Genomic DNA, 25,981 nt, shown 5'->3' with positions numbered 1-25,981 from the left:
GTTCATGACATTGTGCCGACAAATAGTAAACTGTGTAATATTCGTAAGGAAGAAAGTTCGCTATGTACCGTGTGCCGCAGAGAAGACACTCTTTCTCCGCCGTCTGCATGACTGTACCCGTGTTACGCAAGCTTGGCGATACGTGACGTACATCATCAAACGGACTGTTCGATCCCGACATTTTCAACTACCACGGGAATGGATTGTACGCCCCACCTTTGAGACAACTTCAGCTCTGCACGTGCACACAGTGTTAAAAACCCATGGAACTTCGAACTCTCGACACCATAGTATGTGTCCAGATATCCAAGATGGTATTGGTCAAGTTTTATTGTCACCAAAAGCTAAATATGTTGGGGAATATAGTCCGTTATTGCCCTCCACAATGGAAGACTTCTGTACTGAAAACAATATGAATAATTATAAAAATATTTGATATTTTAATCTGTCTTTTGTAATTCTCTGAAATTTATGTTAACGTCTGGCTCTGTAACGCCAAAAAGAGTGTGTTGCAATTTTTATTTCATTTATTTTTATTACTTTAATCATAACTGTTATATAGTAATGATTACTAAGAAAAAATTTCAAGAGTGCCAAGTTATAAAGGCAGAAGGAGAACTTTTAATTTTTCAAAACGTTTATTTTTACCAAGATATTGTTTGATAATTTTGTAATATCATCTATATTATTAGTGGTGTTGTATTCTATATGTGTACCAACTGTACAAACAGTGCTGAAGGATTAGGCACAAAAACTATTCAGTATTTTTATCCAAGAACAAGTCGTTACTGGTAATCAATTATTGTCATAGCAACGTAAGAATGCTCAAGAACCAACAAAATGGTGGGAGTGGAAAGGACCTATTTTAGAAAAGGAGACATATACTACGTAAAAATACTAAATGTAAAACTTGCAAAAATGACTTTTGATGTTAAAAAAAAGGAATTTTAGATAGGAAAGATGAAAATCAGGAGCCAGACACAGGTAACTGGAAGCAATGCCAGACTCAGGTACGAGACCCGTGGTCGCCAACCCACGCTCTCAATATGAAAGTAGCTTTTTACGACAGGCTGGGGATACCGTGATATATTCTACCGCCATCATCGACAGGTGGGTGACCATGGGCGTAATTTGAGCATTTTGATTGGCGGCCAGGATTATGGGGGGCGGGGTGGGCGGCCCAAGGGTCTTCTCTTTTGAGAGCAATTTGGGACCACAAAATTATTGCTAATATTCTCTCTTTCCTTTAAAATTCTTTAATTTAATTTAACTAGTACAGCTGACCAGGAAGACGTCCGCCTGCGCATGTGTGCTTGTCCCCTTCCATCTCCACTCTCGTATCGCATGCGGCATTTTTTTGCATTAACGATAAACGCGACAAAAACATTTTGAAGCGATTTTGAGATGTCGTCAAGAATCATGATTCTGTTCAAGAAATTATTGATTTTGTTTTTGCGAATCACAGCGAATTAAAGCGACAAGGCCAGCTTAAAGCGAAATTCATGGAAAATAACGATCATGAAATTGTATTCCAATATCACGTGTGTGAAGGGAAACAGAAGACAGAATAAGGATTTATCATTCCGACAGAAGTATCCCTTCGCATTAATATTCTATACAACCCCTTAATGGTATGGCGATATATGGGGTGAAAGCTACGGCCATCCAGAGTGAAAAGGCAATTTGTTATTAATCTTGATTATATATTATAGTTTTCATCAACATTATATAAAGAATAATGAATGATTATCAATATTATTTCTCTTTATGTTTCTATCTTTCACATAAATAATTCGCATATCTCGCCTGAGCTACGGAGGCTTCCTGGTAAATGAAATGAAATGTCGTATGGCTTTTAGTGCCGGGATATCCCAGGACGGGTTCGGTTCGCCAGGTGCAGGTCTTTCTAGTTGACGCCCGTAGGCGATCTGCGCGTCATGATGAGGATGAAATGATGATGAAGACAACACATACACCCAGCCCCCGTGCCATTGGAATTAACCAATTAAGGTTAAAATCCCCGACCCGGCCGGGAATCGAACCCGGGACCCTCTGAACCGAAGGTCAGTACGCTGACCGTTCAGCCAACGAGTCGGACGGCTTCCTGGTAATATTGTTACTTGAATAAATTATAATAATTATTATAAAATACCAAAGTTATGTTAACAACAGAGCTGATGATTGTATTTATCATTAATCAAAACAGTCGTATCAGCACACAATTTCATTACATAGGGCCTAACCGGTTTCCGGACTCTAAGGTCCATCACCAATACCACGTCCAACCTTTCCTACGGTACGTCGCACCTAATATATATATATTTATATGTATCATGTTCGCACTCTCTAACTTGTTTCATTTCTTTTATCTTCCAGTTGATCCCAACAGGGCTCTATTTTAACTCATTGTAATTCATTCTGACGACACACTCATGTGGACTTAAATGTTGTAAATAGTTTTAACACCGAAGATAGACCTTAGAGTCCGAAAACTGGCTAATAGTTACTTGGGTAGCAGAATAATGATGGCATAGGTATAGACGGCATAAAATGCAGACTAGCACAAGCAAGGAAGGTCTTTCTTAAGAAAATAAATTTACTCTCTTCGAACTTCGGCATAGGAATTACCGTAGGTTTTTTTTTTTTTTTTTTTTTTTTTTTTTTTTTTTTTTTAAGATTTCCATCTGGAGCGTGGCATTGTATAGACGTGAGGCAATTACGATAGCTACCTCAGAAAGAAAGAGAATAGAAGCTTTTGAAATGTGGTGTTAGATAGAAGAATACTGAGGGTGAGATGGGTACATCGAATCACAAATGAAGAGATACTGAATCGAATTGATGAGAGGAGATCGATTTGGCTAAATTTGACGAGAAGTCACAGAAAGATAGGACACATCTTAAGACACCCAGGACTTGTTCAGTATGCTTTTGAGGGAAGTGTAGACGGTAAGAACGGTAGTGGTAGACCAAGGTACGAATATGACAAGCAGATTAGAGCAGACGTAGGAATAAAAAGGTTAACACAGGGTAGGGTATAATGGAGAGCGTTATCAAACTAAACTCTGGACTGATGACTCAAACACATTATTATTTACTATTATTATTATTATTATTATTATTATTATTATTATTATTTAATCGGGAGACAGTGGGTTCAAGCCCCACTGTTGGCAGCCCTGAAGATGGTTTTCCGTGGTTTCCAATTTTCACACCAGGCAAATGCCGGAGCTGTACCTTAATTAAGGCCACGGCCGCTTCCTTCCACTTCCTAGGCGTTTTCTATCCCATCGTCGCCGTAAGACCTATCTGTGTCGGTGCGTCGTAAAGCAAACAGCAAAAAGAATTATTATTATTATTATTATTATTATTATTATTATTATTATTATTATTATTATTATTATTATTATTATTATTATTGCCGCCCCCGTGGTATAGGGGTAGCGTGCCTGCTTCTTACCCGGAGGCCCCGGGTTCGATTCCCGGCCAGGCCAGGCATTTTCAGCTGGATCTGAGGACTGGTTCGAGGTCCACTCAACCTACATGATTAGAATCGAGGAGCTATCTGACGCTGCAGCCAGTCCCTGCTATGAATGGTGTGAAAATGTTGGTCATAGGGTCGGTTGGTGCATGCATTTCAGTGGGCTTGGCAGACTGATATGTAATAGCAACTTCTGGCTCGGTGAGGAAAGCAACGGGAAACTACCTCACTCCTCATTTCCCTAGTACGCCTCTTCAGTGATGCCTAGGCCATCTATGACAGCTGATGGCAGAGCTGTTGAGGATCCAACCAGCCTTAGGGCTGAAGACTGAACATACTGTACATACATACATCTGACGGTGAGAAAGCGCCCCCGGTCTCGACAGCCAAGAATAACGGCCGAGAGGATTCGTCGCGCTGACCACACGACACCTCGTAATCTGCTGGCCTTCGGGCTGAGCAGCGGTCGCTTTACAATTTGCTTCACGTCGCACCGACACAGATAGGTCTTATGGCGACGCTGGGACAGGAAAGAGTTAGAAGTGGGAAGTATTCAGCCATGACCTTACCTAGGGCACAGCCCCAGCATTTGCCTGGTATGAAAATGAGAGACAACGGAAAACCATCTTCAGGACTGGCGACAGTGGAGTTCGAACCCACTATCTCCCGAATGCAAGCTCACAGCTGCGCGCCCTTAACCGCACGGCCAACTCGCTCGATTATTATTCTTTAGGAGTTCTGTGACATCATCTTTTGCCAGAGAAAACACATAAATAAGAAAATAAAACAGAAGAATGCGCAAAAATACCAACGAGAAGATAATGATAATCAAAATAATGTGACGTGCGCTGGAATTAGACCGACGTCATAATTACTTACATAGCGTAACTAATAGAAAATAAATCTCTCTTCGGTCGTACACATAATAGGAAAAGTCGCCGACGCAATAAATTACCCAAAGAACAAGCATAGGAAGGCTTGTATAACAATGCTCCCCTCTCCTCCGCCAAACCGATGGTTCCCCCCTCCACTTCCATTGAACGAAACTAACCTTCCACACTACACCAGGAAATCTCAGCCCACTTATGAACCAGTAGGTTGCGTGAGTGCTTGAGTCTAATACCTGAGTTCGTATGTGTTTCACTGAAAAAGACGGCAACATGGCAACAGAGAAAATACAACTAATGCCGTAGGTTCGCGTTCTAAGTTGAGGAGGGTCAAAGGCATCAAGCAAGGTCTCCGATCACTTGACTTCAATAAATATCAAACTTGTTTCCAGGGACGAATACAAACAGACACTCGCACAATAGACGGGCGGAAAACAAAGCAATATACGCCTGGCAGTACCCTCAACTTACCGCATGTTGTCCGTTCCTTGCTCGCTTACTTGGCACTCGTGAATCACATCATCATTCGGCGTGTACGCACAACAGCAAGACAATAGTTAGCAACCTAAAACCATCCGCCAACACTGCAGTCAGCCATGGAAATGAAGGAGCTACTTCAGCAGAATGCGGTGAGTGATAGATTGGCACACTTTTTAATATGACCTACCTGGAGTATGAATAAGCAAGTAATTAGGGTAAAAAGGGGTAATTTGAACGATTTCAACATGTTTGATCATTGTTTTGAAATACAACTCAAAATCTCTTCAGACTGTCGAACACACAAGTTAAATATACCTGTAAAAAACACACTATTAAACAAAGAATTACAAGTTTCGTTCTTAAAAAGGACATCATCAGGTTCTACAAAGGTACATTTAATATTTGGAAATATTTATGTTTATTTCTGTCCAGACATCCATGAATTTGAAATTGATCTTAATGGCGTTCCGTGGTGGCGATAAGGTCCCCGTGGTTTCTGAAGGGCCCATGCTGTTTTTTCCGCTTTCTGGTTCGATGGTACGAATATCCTCCTTGTGCCTACGTAGCGGTAAAGAACAGACTAGCTAACGTCCGAATTACATCAATTATGTGGACAAAAATATCCTTCCACTTAACGCTTTTTATCTGAAATTTGGTTCTTGATTATTCTGTTTTTCTCTCTCGTAGAATACGTTAGTGAAGCGATTAGTCACTGTCGCTTTACCGCTGAAGCCCGGTTTCGATTCCTGGTCGTTCATAAGCAGTTTTGCTGGTCAAAGCGGAAGTTTTTCAGTCGAGTGACCAGAACTTTGGTCTTGAGTTCGATTTCCGAAAGATCATAGCCGCGAATGGTAAATTCTTCTTGCCCGGGAAATTGATGTTAGTAGGCTATCTGTCGTACTTCATCCCTCTTCATCTGTATGCATAACAAATGATAGCACAATAAGACTAAAAGCTCCAGTGCTATATAAACTTTATTTAAAGCGTAGGCGATGCACGTTTCCCGGTTTCATTCTGCCCATACACTGCATTACTGGCTAGTTTCACCCACTTCACTACTACTCTCTACGGAAACCTACAATGTGAATCTCATCTCAACATGCTACTCCCGAATTCATATCCGAAATCGAAGTGGTAAAAAGAACATTATCAGCTTTAACCCACTTATGCCAGAGCGTCGTGTACTGTCTGGGTCTATCAATTCCCTCGGGAGACTGCGGGTTCAAATCCCACGTTGGCTATCCTACAAATGCCTTTTTCATTTTCATTACCGGGAACGATACACTTACGAGGCGTTTTCTTTCCGAAGTCTTCAAAAAATCTGAGCTAAAAAAAAGAACCACGAACAAGAGAATCGGTGCCTTAAAAAAGCGGCATTCAAATGTATTCTTCTTCTTCTTCTTCTTCTTCTGCTTCTTCTTCTTCTTCTTCGAATAACTCTTTTGAGGGTACGATAAATCAACTTTGGTTACTTTTCTTTGCATTTAACTTTCTTCTTTTTCTGAGAATGATGTTCCTTTTCCTCTTGAGTCCATTTTCTTCCAGTTGTTAATTTCTTCCCCTCCTGAAATCCTATCTTTCGTGTTACTTATCTGAAACGTGTTCTATTTTACTTCCAGCGTTTTCCATATCCTTTTAAATTTCAATAAACCACGTTGGCTTGGATTTGTAACTCTTCAATAAGCTGAAGGATGTTTAGTTACTTTATTGTTATTCATTCAATAAATGCGTCCAAAAAAAATGAGTCTTCTGTTCCTCATAACAGTTATCAGTTTTTCAACTTTTAAATATATCTCTCTGTTTGATCGTAGTCTAAATTCGGCATTGTTGTTTCTTATAGGTTCCAGTATTTTTCTCAAAATTCTTCTTTCAACTTTTCTAATTTTTCAAGATCCCCAATTCTTGTAAGTTTGAGAGATTCTGTTGCATTTAAATTTCTGGCCAGCCCACTGTTTGATGTCTTTAATATTATTATTATTATTATTATTATTATTATTATTATTATTTGCAACCCTTGTAAGGCAGACCCTCCGATGAGGATGGGCGGCATCTGCCATGTGTAGGTAAATGCGTGTTATTGTGGTGAATGATAGTATTATGTGTGGTGTGTGAGTTGCAGGGATGTTGGGGAAAGCACAAACACCCAGCCCCCGAGCCACTGGACTTAACCATTAAAGGTTAAAATCCCCGACCCGCCCGAGAATGGAAACCCGGGACCCTCTGACCTGAAGGCCAGTACGCTCACCATTCAGCCAACGAGTCCGACATTATTATTATTATTATTATTATTATTATTATTATTATTATTATTATTATTATTATTATTATTATTATCATTGTTGTTGTTCACTGTAATATTATAGAACCTTGTACTAAAAACCTTGTACTTATCAGGAAACAAGGGGCCCATTAACAATTACTGCGGGGTGGGGGGTGGGGGAGGGAGCTCCTTAGCGCCGCTACTGAGGACGTCCTGCCTTGTTTCAATTCCAGCATTTTTTTAAAAGTAAGCTTCATTAAGATAGGTTCCATATTTTCAATTCATATATGTTTGGACAGTCTGCCTCTGTGGTGTAGTGGTTAGTGTGATTAGCTGCCACGAAATTTGAAAAGTGGTACCAGGGCTGGAACGGGGTTCACTCAGCCTCGGGAGGTCAACTGAGTAGAGATGGGTTCGATTCCCACCTCAGCCATCCTGGAAGTGGTTTTCGACTTCTCCAGGCAAATTCCGTGATGGTACCTAACTTAAGGCCAGGACCGCTTCCTTCCCTCTTCCTTGCCTATCCCTTTCAATATTCCCATCCCCCACCAAGGCCCCTGTTCAGCATAGCAGGTGAGGCTGCCTGGGCGAGGTACTGGTCATCCTCCCCGGTTGTATCCCCCGACCCAATGTGTCACGCTCCAGATCACTGCCCTTCTCTAAATATTTTAAAATCCATACTTGATTTGAGCGCCATTGAAGTTCAAAGTAGCTCCATGACTTTTTTCTCTTTGGATCCTTAGAAGAAGGAAATCTCGTGATGTCTCGCCATTTGCTGGTAAAGCTGAGCATGCTGCGTTATTTACTTCCCTAGGTCTGTCTACCATTCCAATTTCTAACGTGACTGTTCATACTGTTTGAGATTAAATCTACGTAAATCGTGAAGTTATCAAAGCTCATCGAAGACATTAGTGTTAATATGTCAGATGCATAATACTGTATGTACTGTTAAAAAGGTGGAAGTTAGTTTCCTTTACGAATTTCAATAATTATCCTATTCTCTGAACGAAACTACCCAATCTAATTGAAACTGGTACCTAACGTTTGATTTTCTAGTATTCATGAACGGTTTCTTTTATGAATTTCAATAATTATCTTATTCTGTTAATGAAACTAATTATAATCTAATCGAAATTGGTGTATAACTTTGAAAAGCCATTTGAGACCCAGATAATAAAAAAGAAGGCTGGAATATCAACAAGTGGAATACTGATAGAGAAGATATAGCGTGGCGGACCGATGGCTCAAAGACTGTGGATGGTACAGGAAGAGGGATAAACGGCGAAGACCTGAGAGATCAATCCAGATGAGCCTGGGCAGACACACTACAGTCTTTCAAGCTGAAGTGATAGCTATCACAACATATCTTGAAGAAAATCTGAAAATTAACTATAGGAATAAGAACATTTTCATTTTTACGGACAGCCAAGCGGCCATTAAGGCACTAGAGACAGTTCGGATAATCTCCAGAATTGTCTGGTATCGCCACTCACTTCTCCTGAAGCTCTCTAAGTACAACATTGTCAAAATAATATGGGCACCAGGGCATGCAGGTATAGAAGAAAACGAAAAGACAGATAAACTGGCTAAGAAGGGGGCAGAAACACATTTTGTAGGTCCAGAACCTGTATGCGGGATTTCCTATGGACAAGCCCGACACTACATAGGAAAATGGGTACAAAAGAAACAAATGGAGAACTGGAAAAATACTCCAGGATGCGGGCTTGCAAAGGAACTGATAAAAGGACCAAACAAGAACTGTTAAGACTCAGCAGAGAAAATATAAGATGGGTAGTAGGACTGTTGACAGGACACTGCCATCTGAAAAAAGACCTACATAGAATTGGAGTAATAAGAGACAGTAGCCTATATGTAGGAAATGCAATGAAGCAGAGGAATCAGCTGAACACATACTTTTCGAATGTGAGGCACTGGGTAGAATCACTCTCTCCACTCTGAGACTACCGGGTGAAAGGAGAGGGGGGAAAAAAAGTCCAAGACGACCCAATAAGAACAACTTGCAGGTTTGTGCAGGGAGAAGGTATATCTAGGTGGGAATGAAGGAATAACATGGTAGCAAAAGATCTTAGAGGTCGACGCTAATTAGGAACTAATATTTAGAGGCCCCATGCAGAAAAGAAGAAAAAGAAGTTTGATTTTCTAGTATTTATGAACTGTTTCTTTTATGAATTTCAATAATTATCGTATTCTGTTAATGAAACTAATTATAATCTAATTTAAATTGGTACCTAACGTTTGATTTCTAGTACTTATTAACTGTCCCTTCTTTTTTTTTTTTTTTTTTGAAAATTCCCGTATTTTTAGGTTAATGTCTCTTATATCTTATATCAAAAAGTGGCAACCCTTGTGAGGGGCCCATGACTGTTTCTTAATTCAGTAACTGAAGGTTGATAAAGCTACAGCACACAACACAGTGTATTATTTGTATTACACAGAGTTATTCCAAACTTAGCCCGTCGTAGTGCAGAGCTTCTTTCGTCAATAGGAGTATGTTTAGTCCACAGCCCGAAGGCTGGTTGGATCCTCAACAGTTCCGCCATCAGCTGTCATAGATGGCCTAGGCATCACTAAAGAGGCGTACTAGGGAAATGAGGAGTGAGGTAGTTTCCCGTTGCTTTCCTCACCGAGCCAGAAGTTGCTATTACATATCAGTCTGCCAAGCCCACTGAAATGCATGCACCAACTGACCCTATGAGCAACATTTTCACACCATTCATAGCAGGGACTGGCTGCAGAAGGAATGGCATTACTAGCATCACTCATACCTCAGTCACTTTCATTTTGTCAAAGCCAAGGATAAAGCTGAGACAGATCAATAGGAATAGGAGTACGGTAGTTATTTCTGAAAGAATGTGGATTTTCCAACTTCTTCCAATGATATGCATTCGTTGCAGCCAGTCGCAACAATCAGCAAGGCTTTTGAAGTAACTAGCCTGTTCTGAAAACCCAGACAGGAATATGCGATAACAAAGATATCCTTATCTACACTCTAAATACTGAAGTATCGAGCCTGTTTATAACTCAAGGCAGTGTAGCGAAGTTGGCCTACTATTGACGGTTGAGTTGTAAATTGTTTGGTCCTAGGGACGAGATTATTTTTTAATATTGTGACGGTCAGCGTGTTTTGGTTACTATTGGAATATGCATTTGTGTGTGTGTGTGCTCGTACCATATAAGGGTATTATTTTAATTCTTTGGGATTTTAAAACTGTAATTATGATTATAACCGTTGCGTCCTTGTTGTTTATTGTAATAATATACAACCCTGTGCTACAAAATAAACTTGTAAACTTCCTATCAGGAAACGAAGGGCCCATTTTCAATTTTCAATCACTGCGGGGAACCCCCGAGCTTCTTAGCGCTGCTACTGATCTCACTGTGTGCTTTCTTCCTGTAACTAAGAGTTTCAGAAAATCTCGTATTAAGTGAAACCCATTCTACTCCTCAGTCCAGAATTATAATCCTTGGACTGGCCGGTAAACGAACCCAGGGTTTTGGAACAAGAAACAGACAAGCTATCTGTACACCACAGGACTGGCTGCTGCTAATAATAATAATAATAATAATAATAATAATAATAATAACGTAATGAAATTACAGCTAAGACTGGGCTCCAAATACCGTATGAAAAAACTCAGTACATGGAAGGATCATCTCGTTATCTGGATGGGAAACTTCTAAAGACTAAATTTGGCAAAATTAATCAAGTGAATAAGTTCAAGTACCTCGGAGAAATAATTCAGCTTGAATCGTGAAGCAAATAAGGAGAGGGTCTGAAAATTACAGAATGCTTATACACCCGCCTGGAACAGATATAACAAGAAATCAATATCCAAGAACGAAAAATTAAGATATTCCAACTCAGTTATTAAACCAGAAGCACCATACGCCTCGGAAACCTTGATCATTGTAGACAGATCACTTATTAAAGGCAGAGAAACAGGAGAGGGAAATATTGAAGGAAATCTTCGGTCCACTTTACTCGGAGGGAATCTGCATGAAACGGAAGTTTCGGAAGTTTTATTAGCATTCTGAAATGATCACCGACACCGTCATAAAAGCAGATAAAAGTGATATGGCCACATTCTCAGAATGAACAATGGCGAGCTCATCAAAAGGATTCTGAACCTTGCTCCCTCAATGAAAGTCAAGAAAAACTGGTTAAGTGAAATAGAAAAAGACCTTCAGGAAATTGGCATCCCACCGGATTTTTTCAAGATCGACTCTTTAAAAAAAAAAAAAAGCCGCCAACAACCATCATTTTGCTGAGAAAAAGAGTACCGGTACCAGGACCAATAGATCATGGACTGACGAACGGACGAAAATTTTCAGTGCCCAGATAAAGATATTTTCGGAGAAGAAAAAATCAACATGATCTAAGTAAGTTCTATCGGATTCCACAGATAGGCATAACGCTGAAAAAAAAGTATTACGAGATCTAGAATGTCTCACAATTCATCAGCCTTACCATCCTTTTGTGGATGCTCTCACTTTTCTTTCCTCTGTGGGTAAAATCACGCAGTCAAATGTTGCAGCGCTATCCAGAAAGGAGTAAGTTAAGGTTATATCCGCCCCACCTTTTCGTATATTATTATCAATGAATAAATGAATCAATGAATCAATCAATCACTACTGATCTGCATTTAGGGCATTCGCCCAGATGGCAGATTCCCTATCTGTTGTTTTCCTAGCCTTTTCTTAAATGATTGAAAAGAAATTGGAAATTTATTGAACATATCCCTTGGTAAGTTATTCCAATCCCTAATTCCCCTTCCTATAAACGAATATTTTCCCCAATTTGTCCTCCTGAATTCCAACCTTATCTTCATATTGTCTTTCCTACTTTTAAAGACACCACTCAAACGTATTTGTCTACAAATATCATTCCACGCCATCTCTCCAATGACAGCTCGGAAAATACCACTTAGTCGAGCAGCTCGCCTTCTTTCTCCCAAGTATTCCCAGCCCAAACTTTGCAACATTTTCGTAACGATACTCTTTTGTTGGAAATCACCCAGAACAAATCGAGCTGCTTTTCTTTGGATTTTTTCCCTGTTCTTGAATCAAGTAATCCTGGTGAGGGTCCCATACACTAAAACCATACTCTAGTTGGGGGTCTTACCAGAGACTTATATGCCCTCTCCTTTACATCCTTACCACAACCGCTAAATACCCTCATAACCATGTGCAGAGATCTGTACCCTTTATTAACAATCATATTTATATGACTACCCCAATGAAGATATTTCCTTACATTAACACCTAGGTACTTACAATTATCCCCAAAAGGAACTTTTACCCCATCAACGCAGTAATTAAAACTGAGAGGACTTTTCCTATTTGTGAAACTCACAACCTGACTTTCATACCACTTGTCCGGCTTCATGGCTAAATGGTTAGCGTGCGGGCTGGCCTTTGGTCCAGAGGGTCCCGGGTTCGATTCCCGGTCGGGTCTGGGATTTTAACCTTAATGGGTTAATTCCAATGGCTCGGGGACTGGGTGTGTGTGGCGTATTCAGCATTAGAAGTCATCCTAGGTAGGACCCTCACCTTTACACACATGCAGGTCGCCTAATAGGCCGTCTACGAGAAAAAGACCCGCACCAGGCCTCTCCGGGGGCCATACGCCATTATATTACCATACCACTGACTGCTGTCCATCTCACAGCATTATAGAGGTCATGTTGCAGTTGCTCACAATTTTGTAACTTATTTATAACTCTATACAGAATAACATCATCCGCAAAAAGCCTTACCTGAGGTCAATCGCGATACAGTCCATTTGACCTCCTGAATCTAGGGTATCTCCTATATCTTGCTGGAATCCTACAAGTTGAGCTTCAGTGGAACAACCTTTCCTAAACCCAAACTGCCTCTTATCAAACCAGTTATTAATTTCGTAAACATGTCTAATATAATCAGAAAGAATGTTTTCCCAAAGCTTACATGCAATGCATGTCAAACTGACTGGCCTGTAATTTTCAACTTTATGTCTATCACCCTTTCCTTTATACACAGGGGCTACTAGAGCAACTCCCCATTCATTTGGTATAGCTCCTTCATGCAAACAATAATCAAATAAGTACTTCAGATATGGTACTATATCTCAACCCATTGTCTTTAGTATATCCCCCGAAACCTTATCATTTCCACCTGCTTTTCTAGGAAATGAAGTCTTAAGGGAAGTAGATGAAAATTGTTACTTAGGTAGTAAAATAACTACCGATGGCAGAAATAAGGAGGACACAAAATGCAGACTAGCACAACCAAGAAAAGTCTTCCTTAAGAAAAGAAATTTGTTTACGAATGATGTTTTTTGAACAGTGGGATTGTATGGAAGTGAAACATGAACGATAACTAGCTGAGAAAGAATGAGAATAGAATTTTGGAATGTGATGTTGTAGAAGAATGTTGAAAGTGAGATGGGTAGATGCAATCACGAATGAAGCTATACTGGATCGAATTGGTGAGAGGAGCTGACGAAATTTAACGAGAAGAAGAAATATGATGATAGGACACATCTTACAACATCCAGGACGTGTTCAGTTGGTTTTCGAGGGAAGTGTAGGCGGTAAGAACGGTAGCGGTACAGGAAGGCATCAATATGACAAGAGATGTAAGATGTAGCAGTTATGTAGAAAGGAAAAAATGTTAGTACAGAATAGGGTGGCATGGAGCGCTGCATCAAATCTGTCTATGGACTGATGACTCAACATCGACAACACTGCTGGAATAATCAATGAATCTATATCGGTTATAGTAAACTTGACTTACTTTCGTTCGTATATAATCACGAGTTAATTGCCCGCAACCAGGGATACAGGGAAACAAAAAAAATCGACAGCCTGATAAGTATCAGAAAGGTACTGTCGAGACACCACAGCCCTACATTATGTAAAGCAGAGCGAATTCAAAGAACAGGTGGAGTCAAGGTCGACCTTAGCAGTGGGCAATGGGAAAGCCCTCCTGCACGTTTCTGTAAAGGTAACTCCCTCTTTCGACGTCACAGCAGCGGAAGCACAGAACTCACGGGTAAATTAATGTTCTCTTTCCTAATTCAATAAATGATACACGCAAATAATAATAATAATAATAATAATAATAATAATAATAATAATAATAATAATAATAAATTATTATTATTATCATCATCACGAAGGATTATCTACAGCGATTGGAGAGACGACCTCAAGATGACGAGGAATGTAGCAGCAGTTCGTGCTGTGTCCGGCAGCTCCATGGACAGTAACCGTTGTAGGCGAAGCCTCAACGAGACCGAAACACTTGCACACGTCCTTGGTTCTTGCCAGGTCGGTAGATGCAGAGGGGGTCTCGGGCCCGTAAGTAGAGAGCCCTGCACGGATGCGGGAAGTTAGAGTCTTGGCGGATACAAACTGAATGGCAGTGGGGATGATTTTGCTGATCATTTCTAAGTAATGAAGTTTATTAAATTTCACTCAGGTATGCTCTTATTTTTGCTTGTGGTTAGGCGACTTTTGACAGTGGTATGCGAGAATGGTGATGTGCACAGAAATTTGAGACCATAAGCCGTAAATCTGACCTAAGCCTAACTGACTCCTGCCCGCAATTAATGCAAGGAAGGAACAAAGGTCAATACGTCGGTAGTTATCGCAAGAGAAAATCCTTCATAAACCTGTGACTGCAAGGGTTCTGGTGCCACGTATCAGACCTATTGTACTATGTTAATAGATCTATCCGTTTCAATACCTTGGGTGTAATATACTGTACTGTACCTAAATATTTAGAATATCCGCGGATAATCATTCGGGGATGCAGATGAAGGAAGCGCAAGACTCTACCCATGAGTGGCTACGGCTGGTCCGTGGTCCAACAGCTCTGCATTCTGACCGGCCAACCGAGTAGAGGAGGGGTGGCCACGGCTCTACCGTGGCTCTACGCCTGTGTATTCGGGAGACGGGACACGGCTGGCCCCAACCGTCGGCTGTCCTGAGAATGGTTTTCCGTGGTTTTCCATTCTCCTGCACTATGGCGAATGCCGGAACAGCTCCTAGTATAGGCCACGGCCGCCAATCCCCTGACCTTCTCCGAGTATCTCTTTCACCGTAACAAATCTCCCGGCCTGAGAGACGGCGTCGCCGTCTAAGAGGCCCGCCTCCCCCTTCAGTGGAGGAATGAAAATATTTTAGTAGTAGTAATAGTGCGCCGGCCCCCGTGGTGTAGGGGGAGCGTGCCTGCCTCTTACCCGGAGGCCGCGGGTTCGATTCCCGGCCAGGTCAGGGATTTTTACCTGGACCTGAGGGCTGGTTCGAGGTCCACTCAGCCTACGTGATTAGAATTGAGGAGCTATCTGACGATGATATAGAGGCCCCGGTCTAGAAAGCCAAGAATAACGGCCGAGAGGATTCGTCGTGCTGACTAAACGACACCTCGTATCTCTGCTGGCCTTCGGGCTGAGCAGCGGTCGCTTGGTAGGCGATGGCCCTTCGGGGCTGTAGTGCCATAGGGGGTAGTAATAGTAGTACGGCGAAACTGCGCATCGCTACGCATCATCAAATAAGAACCACTATCGTCCAGGCCTTCAGAAGAACCGGATTCACCGCCTATTGTAAAAATGTATGTATGTATGTATGTATGTTTATATGTTTATTCAGTCCGTCAGCGCTAAGGGTACGTCCAAGATGCACGCTGGTTTTCTGAGTCAGACAGTCGGCGCTGAATGTCTGACTCCGAGTGGCAGGTGGGATGTGGCCATTATGAAAGCTGATTGTCAGCGCAGACAGAGCTGTCACAAAAGAAAATATATGAAATACAACTGATCAGTGAAGCATCGAACTAACAAGAGAACAGGCTGCAGCTCTATTGCTGCTAAGTGACAATGTTACAAAACGAATGAGAAGTGATATACATCCAATTAATGAATTAAGATATATTTACGGGGAGTACAAACACCTTTTTTCACAGTTACTTGTCGACGAAAACAGATTTTTGAATATTTCAGAATGAGTTCGGATACGTTTTGTTTTATTTGGTTAAAATTTGAACACAGGCTTACGAAGAATTGGGCGAATTACCACATTCAACACGAAAATCAACAGCCTGCGCGGCAGGTTGTCTGAAACCAGAATGAACGAATCATTCCGGTAAATACCTGAGTCAGACTACCAGTGCGCAGGCTTCCTGCGCGTAGGTGCATTATGGCCAGTGCTGGGGCTGTATCTTAATTAAGGCCACGGCCGCTTCCTTCCCACTTCTAGCCCTTTCCTGTCCCATCGTCGCCATAAGACCTATCTGTGTCGGTGCGACGTAAAGCAAGTAGCAAAAAAAAAAAAAAAAAAAAAAAGTGTCCTATCATTCTATCTCTTCTTCCCATCAAAGTTAGCCAAATCGGTCTCCTCCCACCAATTCGATTCAGTATATCTTCATTCGTGACTCGATCTACCCATCTCACCTTCAGCATTCTTCTGTAACACCACATTTCAAAAGCTTCTATTCTCTTTCCTCCTGAGCTCGTTAGTCTCCATGTTTCACTTCAACACAATGCCACGCTTTTAAAACGTCTTTCTAATTCCAATATCAATGTTCGAAGTGGGCGAATTTCTTTCCTTAAAGAAAGACCTTCCTTGCTTGTGCTAGTCTGCAGTTTATGTCCTCCTTACTTCTGCCATAGTTAGTTATTTTGCTGCCCAAGCAACAATATGCGTCTACTTCCTTTAAGAAACAGTCTCATGGGCCCCTCATAAGTCATGAGTCCCCCGCCCCGCGGGTTCCTTATCACCGCCACTGAATGTGGCTGTGTCGTAATGACGCTCCATCGCATTTGACTCGCCGTGTCAAGCAGCTCGTATGGCGGCAGCGGTGCATCTTCGCGCATGTTAAATAATAAAATTATTCAGACCAACAAACCAGACGATAAACGATGGGGTGCATTACTTCACTGACAAGTGTGTCTTAATTAATGTGTGTGCAATTACGGCGGCTTAATAAACAAGCTGTGGATATTGCCTGTAAGAAACAAGGACAATGGGTGATTTCCGACAAAAGAGTTGCGTTACGAAAATATTGCAAAGTTTTGGCAGAGAAGACTTGGGAGAAAGGAGACGAGCTGCTCGACTAAGTGGTATGTTCCGAGCTGTCAGTGGAGTGATGGAGTAGAACAGGACCTCTCGAACGTCCAAAATCTCACGCGTGCAAACAGCCGCGTAGAGTTCCTGTGCACAGTGCATCGGTGCCGCTCGGCTCGGCTCTGACCAACGCTTCGTCTCTGGGCTACTCGGCTAAGCTCGGCTCTACTCGGCTCAACTCAGCTCGGGTTTGGAGCGCTCCGGAGCGAGTGAGGAAGAGGCAGACAGGGGGAACGAGCGAGACAGGCGTGGGGAAAGTGAGAGACAGCGCTATTGCTCCAAATCGAGGAGTGGGGGTCTGCACTCTGGTCAGCCAAGCAAAGTCGTCTTTTGCACCGTGCACAGTGCATGCACCAGGCGCATGCACCCTGAGAGGACCTGGCGTAGAATGACATTAGTAGACGAATAAGTCTGAGTGTTTTGTTGGCTACTGAGTGTATGACTCGAAGCAGTGTATCGATTCATTGAAGTGTCCGACTGAATCGAATCAGAGAAACGGCGAGCTCACGGCACACGATTCAGCTGACTTGCAGCAGACAGTGCTGAGTGGCTCACTCACTGATCAGTGAGACACGACACACACACACACACACACACACACACACACACACACACACTGGACATTGGCGGGGAGCCGAAATTCTGCTGCAGCGAGACATACAGAGCCATGGCACACTGAAGTAATCGTACACTGTAACAGATTCGCGCTCTCAGCTCATTTTAAAATTATACCCAGTTGTATTCACTGTCCTCTTTTTACAGGGATGTTTAAATAATAGTTGGATTTATTTTCAGTGTTAAAAAGGTAGTCGAAACATAATTGCAAATTAGCTAGTAAGACGGTAGGCTATTAGATTATTCTATTTATTAGTTTAACGAATATTAGTATTATAACTTAGTTGATATTCGACAATTAATCCAACTTAGATCTCTAGCCTACCCTACGACTATGAGTAGGCCTAATGCTCATGATCACTCAAATTTATCTGATTTATATCGGGAAGAACCGCTCGGCATTCTCTCAGTTCGTACGTCGCATCATTGGACACGATTTCATTAATCGAATAACCGAGATCCCTGGTGTACGTGGACAGTGAGTAAGTGAGCCGTCTGGCGCAATAACTCAACTAAAGAGATGCTGAATCAGAAAACCGTGAACACAGTGAAATTTTTATGTTCTATGAAATCATTTGAGAAAAGACTATGCAAACAGTTGATAGGGAATTTGCCACCTTGGCGACAGCACTAAATACAGATCATTGATCTTTATGTGCACATATATTTTTTCATCTAATTCTATATACTTATTCAATGGAGTTGTCACTGTGGGAGGAAGGCTTTGTAACATCAAAACTTGACGCGAAGTGGTGGCTGCAGGAGAAACCTGAATCGGAAATCTGGATGACGCATCGGAAAGCAGTTTGTAGAATCAACACCAGCAGCAGCGAGCATCGAATACTCTTGCTGCTGTCGAAACAGTACACAGATGTAATAGGAACGGTGACTCTCATGTACAATGAATCGGATCAATCTATCGATTCAGTAACGTGAACAGAATCAAATGAATCGATTCAGTAAACTGAATCGAATATCCTATCACTATTTGCGTGGTGTTTTTAAAAATAGGAAAGATCACAATATGAAGATAAAGTTGGCATTCAAGAGAACAAACTGAGGCAAATAATCGTTTATAGGTAGGGGAGTTAGGTATTGGAAAAACATACCAAGGGAGATGTTCAATAAATTTCCAAATTCTTCGCAATCATTTAAAAAAAAAGGCTACGAAAACAACAGACTGGAAATCTGCCACCTGAGCGACTGCCCTAAATGCAGATCAGTGTTGACTGATGGTCTCCATGAGTCTCTTTTCAAATGAAGAAACTTGTGCTTTCGCAAGGAGCATTATCTCTATCTCCGTCTTTCATACACCCCACTTCCCCTCCCTTCCCTAAAACACAGCAGCAGGCGCAAGTAACAAAGTAACCTCACTTACTCGAAAAGAACATTTTTCTCCGTCAATCCGACTGCGTCGTCGTTCTTTATATAACACGAAGAACATCGCTGATATTTTTTCTCGGTAATGAAATGAAATGGCCGGGAATGTCCGAGGACATGTTCGGCTCGCCAGATGCAGGCCTTTTGATTTGACACCCGTAGGTGACCTGCGCGTCGTGATGAGGATGAAATGATGATGAAGACGACACATACACACAGCCCCCGTGCCAGCGAAATTAACCGATTAAGGTTAAAATTCCCGACGCTGCCGGGAATCAAACCCGGGACCCCTGTGACCAAAGGCCAGCACGCTAACCATTTAGCCATAGAGCCGGACTTTTTGTCGGCATAATTTCGATACACTCCGTATAATGACCTGACGCTGTAATCCAGAGCTACATTAATTGTTAGCCGCGCAACACGGCTATTTTTAGTTCAAGATGACAGCACTACTGGATCACCTGAAGGCGTCATGCAAAGGTACCAAGCGAGTTGGCCGTGTGGTTAGGGTCGCGTAGCTGTGAGCTTGCATTCGGGAGGTGGTGGGTTCGAATCCCACCGTAAGCAGCCCTGAAGAAGGTTTCCCATTTTTCACGCCAGGCAAATGCTAGGGCGGTAACTTCCCAGTCCTTCCGTCACCGAAAACCTTTGACGTGTTAATGCAACGTTAAACCACTAGCATACAACATACAAAGGTCAGATTCGTCACTAGATACCTTCGATCTTCAGCTTTAAAAATGAGATACAGAACACTGTCTCTCGACGTGTTCTCCACTAGTTAGACCTATTCTGATTTTAAGACTGGGTTTCTTCAACTTTCTATTCAATTATACTTAATGTTAACTAACAATTGTTACTAATTTAACACTTCAGTTAAAAGTACCCAAATTCAACAACACATTTCCAACATTTGTTACGCAACAATTGTTAAAAACAAATGAACACGTTTCCGTGAGATTTCTGAACGCGTTTGGCAGTGAGCATCTTTTGTTTCTTTACACAAAGCACTCCGAGCGGTGTGTTGAAATAGTATTTTGTCACACATGGTTGACACTGTTATAGGTTATTGTTAGTGGACACCGCCAAGACGTAAATATGTCAAGTAATAGGCAACTAAAACGTTATTATGATGAATGCGAGACACATATTGTTACAGACGTAATTTGAAAGTATGTGAGTGTGCTTGAAAAATGACAGAACGGGCTGTTAAATCACAGCAGTATGAATGCAATCTAAGGCTCCTACATCACCGGGAAAATGTGATAATTGGTATATCTTGAATGATTTTCGGGCATTGTTTTACTGCGGGAAAAATATAATGCCTTGTTAATGTTTCGATGACAGCAGGAATTCTTTGCAGAATTCTAAACTGTCTTTGTCTAGCATTCAGGAACATAGGCCTGGTCGCTCATAATTACATAAAAATAGTATGAAGCATAATAATCTAAGAAACTGTTGCACTGGGGACATTGATAAGTTTCAAACTGTAGGAAACTCTATAACCTATTTTCAATTTCTTCTAGTACCTTGTTCGTTATGATTTTGGTAATCAGGCATCTTTGTAGGAAACTTTCTTCTGACAACTCTAAAAAGTCGTGTTCTCTTAGTATGGGCCATCCTTTGCCTTCTTCAGTTTATAAAATGTCCTTAAATAGCAGTAAAGTTTAAAAACTTACGTCGTCTACATGCTATCATTTTGAAATTTTAACAGCTGTTAGGAGGCTGAACACAGGGCTGCTGCCATGTTAATTTAACACAAGTATTAACAGTTTGTTGGAGTTAACAATTCTTGATGATGGTAATTTTGTTAAATGATGTGTTAAGTCTCCTTAACAGCAGTGTTAACACTTAACATTCGTTGAAGAAACTGGGTCTAAAACTTTTCTTTGTAACGTTCACTGACGTATTATATGTCAAAAAAAAAAAACACTGAGGATTGGGTACTTTCGCTGTCTTGCATCTCGCACCCCAATTTCGAACCTCCTAGCCGGAGGTCTGGAAATGTTCTATTCGACAAGAATATGTCTTACGGCTGAGCGTCATACGAAAATTTCTGCAACGCGACAAAATGCGTGACGGAAATGACGTCACACTAGTCGTTACCTAGGCCTCGGACGCCAAAGATGAAAAACATAATCATGATCATTAGCTTTTCGCAAAGGGAAACATGTCTTAGCGGTCAAGGTAGGAGTCTCCACACTACGAAAAACGTAAAATTAAGCAATTTCCTCAATTGTGCCGAAAGTTGAAGGGCTAAAGGGCCCGGAAAGATTTTATCAAACTAAAATAAACAAATTTCGAAAATTACTTCCGGCCTAAATATAGTTCCGGAAAAACATCCTAAAATAGCTTATTTCTTTACTCTTCTTTTTTAAATAAAAATCCCAGCCAAATTAACTTACACTCATGTTCATAAAAAACAAAACACCTTGAAAGACTAGAGATAGGAAGCTCATATTAACAGGACATGTTCATTAGTATGTTCTGCAGAAAATATTAGCATTTCAGTCACCTAGGTGTCCTGTTGCCTAATAGGCTCTGGGTCCTCCATAGGCAGTGATAACTTGTTTCATACGAGATGGCATCCTGAGGTATAGCCATTCGTGCTGCATTCACCTGGTTCCACAGTTCATCTTTGGTGGTTGGCATTGGGTCACAGCGCCGCACCCGTCGTTTCACCATATTCCACACATTTTCGATTCGCGACAAGTCCGGTGATCGGGTGGGCCAGGGCAACAGTCTGACATCCTGTAACAACAAGAAGGCAAGTGTTCGTGCAGCAACATGTGGTCGCGCATTGTCCTGCTGAAATACAGTATGGCGTTTGGGGTGTCGTGCAGAAAGGGTATGGCTACGGTTCGCAGGATGTCATTCATGTAGGTCAAACTGGTCATAAACACCAACTGTGATTTGTGGTTTCACCCAATAGCACCCCACACCATAAGGCCTTGAGTTGGCGCTGTATGTCTTGTCCGAATGCAGTCAATGCGATGCCTCTCCCCTTGTCTGCGGCGAACCAAAATGCGGCCATCATTTTCAAACACACAGAAATTGGATTCGTTCGAGAACACTATCTGCTGCCATTCCTTTCCCCAGTAACATCATTCCCTACACCATTGCAGTCTAGCATATTTTTGCACATTAGTCAAAGTTAGGCGGAGAAGTGGACGACGCGCCGGTAAGCCAGACCATAATAAACGGCGACGGACTGTCACTCCTGGCAGGACACGATGTGTTAACACTGTTCTACTGTTGCGCCGGAGCCGAGGAGGATGCAGATCTCCTGCAACGCTATTCGGATGAGGTGTCTGTCTCCTCCGGGGAGGAGGGGGGGGGGGTCTGGGTGGTGCGACCAGACCCACCTCGTCGTGTTCTATGACCTTCTGTGAACCACTCTGTACACACACGTTACACTGTCGACACACTTCGTCCCACACGAGCAGCAATTTCCCGGATGGATGCATCACGTTCTATCATGTCAATAATGCGCCCCCTTTCACACTCATCATTTGACGGTACGGTTCTCGCACACGTCTGCGAGGCATCCTGCACGTCTGCTCATGTTACACTGATCCATTACCGTAGGCAATTTTACCTGTCGGTGGTGGTGCGCCGAGATATCGATGTGGACCTTGAACCTGAGGGCCGACATTGTTCGAATGCTAATCATTTCTTCAGAACATACTAATGCACATGCCCTGTTAATATGAACTTCCTATCTCTAGTGTTTCAAGGTGTTCTGGTTTTCATGAAGATGAGTGTTTATATAATTATTTCTGTAACGTGTTCCTTGGTTCAATACCCTCAGGCATTTTTTCAATTTTTGAAAAATATCCACACAGGATGCAGTTATATGGGATGAAGTGAAACTCTGCATTGCCTCAAATTAGCGCTCGTAGTGGTAGAAAAAGGCAAGCTTGTAATCTTATCGACCGGATAACGATGACTAAGAAAAGGGCTGTAATTTTTAGGAATAAATAAAGAATATGTCCTCAGAGCCTACTTTATTTAATTTACCTGAAATTGCCAACGGCCGTAGCCGTTTTGAAACACCGGATCCCGTGAGATCTCCGAAGTTAAACAACATTGGGCGTGGTCAAGATTTGGATGGGTTGCCACGCGCTGTTGGTGCGGGTAAGGAAATGGAGGAGCGGAAAGGAACTGGCCACCCTACCGTACGTAAACTCTGGCTCAGGCACACCTCTGCGGAGGTTCGGACCTGCCTTCGGGCAGAATACACCCTTACCTAAAATTCGTAGATCACATCTCGAGGACGTTTTCAACAATGAGTTGCTTGTCTGAAGGGCTAGGACTGTGGATTTTTTTCTGGGAATCTTAAAAGTATAAGGTTCTCCGCAAGTTTCTAGGGCGTATGGGAGTGCCTAATTAATTCATGCCTGTAGATTGAAGTTATAATTTACTGGAGCGTCGACCATGAGGATAGCCTCCTGAACTAAGTCACGCTCTGTTCTAATGAAAACCAGGTCCACGGCCTCCTAAATCGTATACAACCGTACCAGTTCTCTTACAAGAGTGGGTCGCTAGTACTGACCAGCCTGTAACACCAGTAGCATTGAACCTTGAGCGACGGCGAACTGACCTCAGAAAAGCCGGGGAACTAATTGAAGAAGAAAAGAAAAAAAACAATCAGCAGATTCCGATCTTGCTAGAGTGCCGGGAAGATTTTATCTAAAGGAAGGAGTATTAATTACTGCAATTGTCTCGTCCAGTTTTAACAAACAAGTGTGAAACTAAAGGGCACTATCCTCATTTAGGACTCTGTATAGATAATTTCTCTTACTATTATGTGGAGCAATGTGGGATACAGGACACATTTCAGAGAAAAATGTGGCTTCATTAGCAGTTGTGCTACTCGTTAAGTATTGAAAAAACGAAAATCCACAACCTGTTTCCAGTCATTCGACCGGGTCAGGAATGGAATGACTGAAGCCCCCATCTAGCGGCGAGGATAGGAAATGTGCTGGCTGCCGAAGCCTGTCGCACTCCTCTGGGGGCAATGACAAATGACTGACAGATAAAATGTTTATGGAGAATGTTGCTGGAATGAAAGATGACAGGGAAAACCGGAGTACCCGCAGAAAAAGCTGTCCTGCCTTCAATTTGTCCAGCACAAATCTCACATGAAGTAAGCGGGATTTGAACCACGGTATCCAGCGGTGTGAGGCCGGCGCGCTGCAGCCTGAGCCACGGAGGCTTCCATTTAAGAATTGCAAGCCATCAATTTGAACGGATCCTCTGTCAGTTACGTCCTCTAGGGGAAATGGATTGCAAATAGCGAAAGAAAGTTTCAAGCAAGAAGACGAAATTATTATGCGGAAGTTGAATAAAGATTTGAGAAAGAGGGTTGCAAACTGCTTATGTCCGGAGCATTGTGTTACATGGCTTTAGAGAACTGGACGTCAAGAAAGAACACGTGAAAAGGTAGGAAGCGCTGAGGATATGGATATAGAGGAGATTGGAAGCAGGGTAATGGGAAGACAGGGTAAGAAATGAAAAGATGATGCGAAGAGTTGAGAAAATTCTCAAGAACTGGAAAAAAATCCAAAGAAAAGCAGCTCGATTTGTTCTGGGTGATTTCCGACAAAAGAGTAGCGTTACAAAAAATGTTGCAAAATTTGGCCTGGGAAGAACTGGGAGAAAGGAGACGAGCTGCTCGACTAAGTGGTATGTTCCGAGCTGTCAGTGGAGAAACGGCGTGGAATGACATTAGTAGACGAATAAGTTTGAGTGGTGTCTTTAAAAGTAGGAAAGATTACAATATAAAGTTGGAATACAAGAGGACAAATTGGGGCAAATATTCATTTATAGGAAGGGGTGTTAGGGATTGGAATAACTGACCACGGGAGATGTTCAATAAATTTCCAATGTCACTGAAATCATTTAAGAAAGGGCTAGGAAAACAGATAGAGAATCTGCCCCCTGGGCGACTGGCCTAAATGCAGATCAGTAATGATTGATTGATTGGTTACAAAAATCAGTTGACAGTGATCAGAATCGAAGGTTAAGTAAAGGAAGCAGGAATCCAGAAAGAAGTGAAGCAAGGCTGTAGTTTGCCCCCCCCCCCCTTCTTTTCAATATTTATATAGAACAGGCGGAAAAGGGAACCAAAGAGGAATATAGAAAAGGAATCACAATCCAACGAGAGGAAATCAAAACCCTGAGACTTGTCGATGATATTGTTATTTTTATCAGAGTCTGCAGAAGATCTAGAGAAATCCCTAAATAGTGGCCACAGTCTTGAAGGAGTACAAGCTGAAAATACATAAATCGAAAACAAAAGTAATAGAGTGCAGCAGAACGAGGTCTTAAGTCTTAAAGGAAATAGACTAATATTGCTACTTGGTTAGTAGACTAATTAATGAAGGCACGCGTAAGGAGGACATAAAATGCAGACTAGCACAAGCAACGAAGGCCCTTCTTTAGAAAAGAAATCTGCCCACTTCGAACATTGATATACGAATTAGGAAGATGTTTTGAAGTCTTTCGTCTGGAGCGTTGCGTTGTTTGAAAGTGAAAGATGGACGATAACCACCTCAGAAAAAAAAAAAATATATATATATAAACATTTGAAATATGGTGTTACGGATGAATGCTGAAGGTGAGAGGGGTAGATAGAATCACGCAGCCGAGATACTGAATCAAAATGATGAGAGGAGGAGTTGGCAAAATTTGACGAGAAGAAGAGATAGAATGACAGGGCACATCTTATGACACCCAGGACATGTTCAGTTGGTTT

General features: G+C 41.9%; 1 protein-coding gene across 1 annotated transcript in view; it reads left to right on the top strand.

Annotated features, from left to right (window-relative positions):
- The first annotated feature begins 4,583 nt into the window (after nucleotides 1–4,583).
- LOC136884660 (organic cation transporter protein) overlaps nucleotides 4,584–25,981 on the top strand; it is a 257,104-nt gene continuing 235,706 nt past the window's right edge. The window contains exon 1 of the mRNA XM_068230176.1: nucleotides 4,584–4,994. Within this exon, the coding sequence (XP_068086277.1) occupies nucleotides 4,962–4,994 (33 nt within the window). The 5' untranslated portion in view covers nucleotides 4,584–4,961. The remainder of the gene's footprint in view (nucleotides 4,995–25,981) is intronic.

The sequence above is a fragment of the Anabrus simplex genome, chromosome 13 (genome assembly GCF_040414725.1).
Source record: "Anabrus simplex isolate iqAnaSimp1 chromosome 13, ASM4041472v1, whole genome shotgun sequence".
Classification (NCBI taxonomy): domain Eukaryota; kingdom Metazoa; phylum Arthropoda; class Insecta; order Orthoptera; family Tettigoniidae; genus Anabrus; species Anabrus simplex.
This window is presented reverse-complemented; position numbering and strand designations above follow the sequence as displayed.